At 38.9% G+C, this 7500-nt stretch overlaps 1 protein-coding gene across 3 annotated transcripts in view; it reads right to left on the reverse strand.

The window, feature by feature from the left end:
• Positions 1-352: 352 nt before the first annotated feature.
• Positions 353-7500, reverse strand: part of LOC115224005 — a 15164-nt gene continuing 8016 nt past the window's right edge. For 2 of the 3 annotated variants that reach the window (XM_036512803.1, XM_036512801.1), the window contains exons 3-5: positions 7159-7228; positions 4746-4793; positions 804-1221 (exon numbers count right to left, since the gene is read on the reverse strand). In XM_036512803.1, the coding sequence (XP_036368696.1) occupies positions 836-1221; positions 4746-4793; positions 7159-7228 (504 nt within the window). In that variant the 3' untranslated portion in view covers positions 804-835. Of the gene's footprint in view, positions 488-803; positions 1222-4745; positions 4794-7158; positions 7229-7500 lie in introns of those variants that run through there. The other variant, XM_036512802.1, reaches the window with a different exon arrangement.

Here is a 7500-nt window from a genome sequence, read left to right on the forward strand (position 1 = left end):
TAGAAGTATAAAGAGGAAAACAGCTAAATAAATACCAGACACAGTATAAAGAAGATGATTTAGTTAACGATACCCCCAAAGAAGTGCTTCAAAATAACCACAGTCCAATGATTAAAATTGATGACAGAATTGAAGAATTCAAAAGAGGTTGATCTGTGTCTAAAAGGTTATTTATCCCCTACCTCAAACCTGTATCTGGAAAAAAAGTCCATAGCAAGCATGCCGGAGGCCAGATTTGTTGAAAGCACATACGAAAAACTAACTTATTACCAAATTTATTTTGTCAAATTAGTGGTCAACGTACAAAGAAATTTGCTTTTTAGAAGTATAAAGAGGAAAACAGCTAAATAAATACCAGACACGGTATAAAGAAGATGATTTAGTTAATGAAACCCATCAAAGAAGTGCTTCAAAATAACCACAGTCCAATGATTAAAATTGATGACAGAATTGAAGAATTCAAAAGAGGTTGATCTGTGTCTAAAAGGTTATTTATCCCCTACCTCAAACCTGTATCTGGAAAAAAAGTCCATAGCAAGCATGCCGGAGGCCAGATTTGTTGAAAACACATACGAAAAACTAACTTATTACCAAATTTATTTTGTCAAATTAGTGGTCAACGTACAAAGAAATTTGCTTTTTAGAAGTATAAAGAGGAAAACAGCTAAATAAATACCAGACACGGTATAAAGAAGATGATTTAGTTAACGATACCCCCAAAGAAGTGCTTCAAAATAACCACAGACCAATGATTAAAATTGATGACAGAATTGATGAATTCAAAAGAATTCAAAAGAGGTTGATCTGTGTCTGAAAGCACAATACTAACATTTTATTAATGATTATTTTTGTGTAAGTTATTGATAATGAAGTAGCTGGAGAACATATTGGGGCTGATGAATTTTACCATGTTCATCTGCAGAAAGATTGTGTCATTAGTGTTAAATTTGTATTTAAATAATGACTGTATCACTCCATGTTCTACTATGTTTAAGGAACTTAAACTTCTCTCCATGAACACAGAACTTCTCCCGTCATCCTTTCTCTTTAACATCAAGGTTACATTTGATTCAGGAGAACCTTTTGGAATGTACATATGTACTGCAAAGTTTATTTCATACATCCCACTTTGAGGTATAAGAATGTAAGTTTCATTAAGCAGTTTAATGTTGCCTTCATCCTGACTCTCATCTTTCTTCCACTCTAAGTCAGTATTTCCATCTGAAAAAGAAATAATTATATTATTCTACATGTTCCTACCTGTCTCTTTTCATGTGTTGTACTTACATCATCAAGAGAAGTTATTACTCAAATGGCTCTTTATATGTATATACATACACATATATATATATATATATATATATATACATATATATATATCATCATCATTATCATCATCGTTTAACGTCTGCTTTCCATGCTAGCATCGGCTGGACGATTTGACTGAGGTCTGGCGAACCAGACTCCAATCTGATCTGGCAGAGTTTCTTCAGCTGGATGCCCTTCCTAACACCAACCACTCCGAGAGTGTAGTGGGTGCTTTTATGTGCCACCGGCATGAAGGCCAGTTAGGTGGTACTGGCAATGGCCACGCTCAAATGGTGCTTTTTATGTGCCACCTGCACAGGAGCCAGTCCAGCGGCACTGGCAACGACCTCGCTCGAATGTTTTTTACACGTACCACCAGCACAAGTGGTAGTAAGGTGATGCAGGTAACGATATATATATATATATATATATATATATATATAATATATATATAATATATTTATATATATAAAAATATATCAGTATTTGTGTGTGTGTGTGTGTGTGTTTGTCCCCCACCGCCATTGCTTGACGACTGATGCTGGTGTGTTTATGTCCCCATAACCTAGCAGTTTGGCAAATGATACCGATAGAATAAGTCCTGGGGTCGATTTGTTCGACTAAAGGCAGTGCTGCAACATGGCCACAGTCAAATGACTGAAACAAGTAAAAGAATAAAAAAAATAATAATATCCTACATGGCACGTAAAAAGCACCCACTACACTCACGGAGTGGTTGGCGTTAGGAAGGGCATCCAGCTGTAGACACACTGCCAGATCAGACTGGAGTCTGGTGCAGCCTCCTGGCTTCCCAGACCCCGGTCAAACCGTCCAACTCATGCTAGCACGGAAAACGGACGCTAAACGATGATGATGATGATGTAGGATATGTCAGCCTTCACAATAATTGCATTGAAGCCACTTCGATAACAGGTACACAAGATGGGATGCACTTCCCTAGTACCTCACATGATGATGACTACAAATGACCCCAGCCTTCATTTCATTTCAGAATGAGTTCAGTTCCCTGTAAGGCTGCCCTACTATCTGACAATAAATAAGGCACAGGGACAGGCATTTAACAAAACTGTAAATAATAAACATTTAATCAACATGTATATATGAATAACAATTGCAGCGTGGAAGGTGTTTGTAAGCCATTTAAGAAACACACAAAAGCCGTTCGATTCACTTCAACATTTAAGTTTAATTTGTCAAAATATTTTTGTCGCTTTAAGACCGCGACCTGTTCACTGACAAAAATCCGTGCTGCAGTGAACAGGTCGCGGTCTTAAAGCGACGAAAATATTTTGACAAATTAAACTTAAATGTTGAAGTGAATCGAACGGCTTTTGTGTGTTTCTTAAATGGCTTACAAACACCTTCCATGCTGCAATTGTTTTCGTTTCAGCACACGATCTCAGATCAGGTCACTTGCTATGCAAGTACATCTCCAATATATATGAATAAGTTGTATCATTTTAATTCATCTTTTATTTTCTAAAACTATAAAGCACATCATATCTATCAAATGTATTATAAGGAGGGAAATATGCAATGCCTTATTAGATGGCAGGATATCAAATGAATTTTTGAAACTCCTTGCTTATGTTAATTAAATATACTAACATAATATTTTCAAATGTGCTGACTTATACCGTGGAATTTCCATGGGCCTACTCTTACTCTCTCTTTTACTCATTTACTTGTTTCAGTCATTTGACTGTGGCCATGCTAGAGCACCACCTTTAGTCGAGCAAATCGACCCCAGGACTTATTCTTTGGAAGCCTAGTACTTATTCTATCGGTCCCCTTTTGCCGAACCGCTAAGTTTCTTGATGTTACATTTGTTCTTTTGTATTTTGTTTATATGTTTTGATGGTTGCTGTCTGCTCTGTAATAGTTAAACCATAACCCAAGCAATAAACCCCACCCATCTCTAGTATTATATATTTCTTTACTACCCACAAGGGGCTAAACATAGAGGGGACACACAAGGACAGACAAAGGGATTAAGTCGATTATATCGACCCCAGTGCGTAACTGGTACTTTATTTATCGACCCCGAAAGGATGAAAGGCAAAGTCAACCTCGGCGGAATTTGAACTCGGAACGTAACGACAGATGAAAAACGGCTGCGCATTTCGCCCAGCGTGCTAACGTTTCTGCCAACTCGCCGCCCTACATTTCTGCCAGCTCGCCGCCCTAGTATTATAGGACATATATCTCTGGTATTATAAGACATATGTAATTGTCGTAGCAATAACAGCAGCAGCAGCACAACAACAGCAGTGGCAGTAATAGTAGTAGTAGTTAGCCTACATGTCTCCAATTTCAATTATAGTTGGTCCATGTCTCTCAGTGTAGCAGTTTACTCATGCTTGTCATAATACTTGAGTCTATAATGTTGATATACATCGACCAAGTGTAAAAGTTTCCCCCAGTTCTATAACAGCAGGAGTTAACGCAAATACATAACAGTAGTCATAAACACAAGTCTGTTCTCTCTTTCTCTCTTTTACTTGTTTCACTCATTTGAATGCGGCCATGCTGGAGCACCACCTTTATTCAAGCAAGTTGACCCCAGGACTTATTCTTTGGAAGCCAGTACTTATTCTATCGGTCTCTCTTATACCGAACTGCTAAGTTACAGGGACATAAACACACCACCATCGGTTGTCAAGTGATGTTGGGGGGACAAACACAGACGCACAAACATATACACACACATACATATATATATATACATATATACAATGGGTTCTTTCAGTTTCTGTCTACCAAACCGACTCACAAGGCTTTGGTCGGCCCGAGGCTATAGTAGAAGACACTTGCCCAAGGTGCCACACAGTGGGAATGAACCCGGAACCATGTGGTTGGTGAGCAAGCTACTTACCACACAGCCATTCCTGCGCCTATATAATGAAAGTATTTCAATTAATCTCTCTAAATATAAAGCCTAAGTTGTCCGTGTATGGCAGGTTTGGTAGCCTTCAACTAACACTATCTCCTCTGAGACCCTGCAGCGCAAGTTGACCTAAATTGAGAGTATGATAGAAGAAGGCTTGCTCCTCCTTCTGTAGAAGAAAATATTCAATCGGACCATGTTAACACCAAAAATTCTTTACATCAAAAAGGTCCTTTTTTTCTATGAAAATCACTATTTTTTACGATTGTTTGACTGCTGTGTCGCCATTTTTTGGTGTATTTCAACCAGAAAAATGTTCACTTAAAAAGAATAACAAGCTACATAATGCAAAATGTTTACTTTTCAAAAATTCCAATTCTAAAGGGTCGAAACAAATCCGAGCAACGCCAGGCGATACTGCTAGTACTGTGATAGTAAGAATTAACTTAAATCTATAACTATAGTTATTTAAGGAAGTAATCCAAATTATGAGAAAAAGTGTGCAATGCATCTATGTAAATTAGCTTACCTGGATCTGTATAACCACTTGTTTTCAGGTATAAGAATGCATGGTGGGCTGAAAGATAAGAAGAGAGAAAGTAGACAAAGAGAAGGATATATTTGAATACAGGTTCAATATCAAACAGAAGATTATTCAAAGAAAAGGGTTCTTCTTGATGTATTTCATATATTGAATACTTTAGATTACCATCTAATAAATAACTATACAGCTTATTAACCATTTCCTCCTCCTCCTCCTCCTTCTCATCATCATCATCATAATGAAAATGATCTACATCATCATCATCATCATCATCATCATCATCGTTTAACTTCCGTTTTCCGTGCTAGCACAGGTTGGACGGTTCGACTGGGGTCTGGGAAGCCAGGAGGCTGCACCAGGCTCCAGTCTGACCTGGCAGTGTTTCTACAGCTCGATGCCCTTCCTAACGCCAACCACTCCGTGAGTATAGTGGGTGCTTTTTATGTGCCGCCAGCACAGGTGCCAGGGGAGGCTGGCAGCGGCCAAGACTATATAAACATCTGTATATTACACCCATCACATTGTAGTTTCATGAGCTTTAACATGTTCAGTTGCAGAGCAGCGATGCCTTGCTCAGACTGATAGTACAATTCTAGTAAACATGTACAGGAGGCTTCATCCTATCAAAGTGTCATCTAAAGCCATGGTGCAGTTAATCTTTGTAGACATTTCTTTCACATATTTAATGATGTGGGTATTTTTGCCAATTCTTTCTTTAGTATGTCTGTCATTTCCCAAGCTGATTGTTTTAAGACTGTAATATACTGAGGAGATGTTTCGTGGTTTCATTAACATTACTATGTGTTACAGTGTCAGATTATTTGATTGACACAAGAAAGGAGAAATGATGACAATATACAGGGCATGATGAATATATTGTCTAAATTACGCAAAAATGAAAATAACACTGACATCTCATTTTAATTGGCAGCTGACTTGGCAGACACCCATGAAATTATTAACCATCTTACAAACAATAACTCTGAGCACCTTTTCAAACCCCACCTGTCTACCACACGTGGACATGTTTACAAAGTCAGAAAACAGCACAGCTCCCATGACTTTCGGAAACATTTTTTTCACGCTAAGAGTTGCTGAAGCATGGCACAGACTGCCAGCATTAGTTGTTAGTTGTCAGAGCACTGCATCCTTCAAAACTTTCATGCTTCCTAAGATTCGCCAACACTACACCTGATTTTCTCCCCTCCATACACACGCAAGCATGTATCTGACTCATACACTGTTCACTTTCCAGACATTTGTACATTACTGCATATGCTTTATACGCACTTTTGACAAGTTGTGGTGCACCTGAGCACTGTATACAATAATTTCATTATTATTATTATTATTATTTACCAAAATTACACAAAAATATCTTGAAATACTAAAGAGCAAATTTATTCAATAAAATTGCTAATGGTATCAACCATGGCCTCCAGACGACTTTGGAATCTTCTGCAACTCTTCTGAACAGTCTCCTTGTTTAAGTTGGTGTATGCTGCCATAACCCTTGCCTTCAATTCATCTTTGGTGTTACAAAGAGTTTTGTTGGTCTCTTGCTCAACTGCTCCCCACACATAATAATCAAGGGATTGTAGTTTTGGGAGTTTGGTGGCCAGGTGTTAGGGGTAATGTGGTCACAGAAATTGTCTGACAATCATGACTGGGTTCTCCTACTTGTGTGGTATGGTGCAGAGTCCTGTTGCCAGGCATAGGGTTTTCCAGCAGCTGCCCTCTTAACCGAGGGTAGCACTGCTTCCTCCAGGCACTTGATGTAGCCTCCATGTTGAGTCTGAGGCCGTATGGGAAGATGAATGCATGCATAACATTGCCATCATAGTGATCACTCCAAACACCATGTTGTTGACTGGATGTTTGACTTTTATCACTCTCGGTACACATTTTTGGGGATACAGCAAGCCAACAGTTGCTCTGTGTGTTCACCATCTGTTCGTATTGGAGCTTCCAGCATGAATGCCAAGCTATACAGCATGTCATTTCCAAATTTCTGGCAGATTGAATTGTGTCATGGTACTGTTTTCTCACAGGCAGTTCCCAACTGACCTATTTCTTTACTACCCACAAGGGGCTAAACACAGAGGGGACAAACAAGGACAGACAGACGGATTAAGTCGATTATATCGACCCCAGTGCGTAACTGGTACTTAATTTATCGACCCCAAAAGGATGAAAGGCAAAGTCGACTTCGGCGGAATTTGAAATTCAGAATGTAGTGGCAGACGAAATACCGCTAAGCATTTCGCCAGGCGCACTAACGATTTTGCCAGCTCGCCGCCTTTACCACACAAGGTCAGTTCTCAACTGACCTGCTATACAGTGTAGTTGACGAAATCAAAATCAAATAATTTACCCATCACACCATGTATATACTTACATTGTGAAGGAGGCTGTGGAGGTGATGATGTCGCTGGGTGTAGAGGTAGTGGTTTCACATGCTGGGTTTTCTAAATTGGAAAAAGAAGACATGTAAAAGAAAATTAAGATGTGATGGTGACTGGTGTTGTTTGTATCACTTCCATCATATTATTGTCCTTTTAATGTCCTACAGAGTCTTGTTACAATCTTGTGTGTGTGTGTGCATATTAATGCATCAAACCTTTTATAAACTAGCAGCCCTTGAATGTATGTTTACCCTAATACCTTTGAAGGACACTCACATCATCAGGTTCACAATCCTGAGGTAGTGGGGTCAATTCCAGGTGGGGAACCTATACGC

The sequence above is a fragment of the Octopus sinensis genome, linkage group LG24 (assembly GCF_006345805.1).
Source record: "Octopus sinensis linkage group LG24, ASM634580v1, whole genome shotgun sequence".
NCBI classification, from domain to species: Eukaryota; Metazoa; Mollusca; class Cephalopoda; order Octopoda; family Octopodidae; genus Octopus; species Octopus sinensis.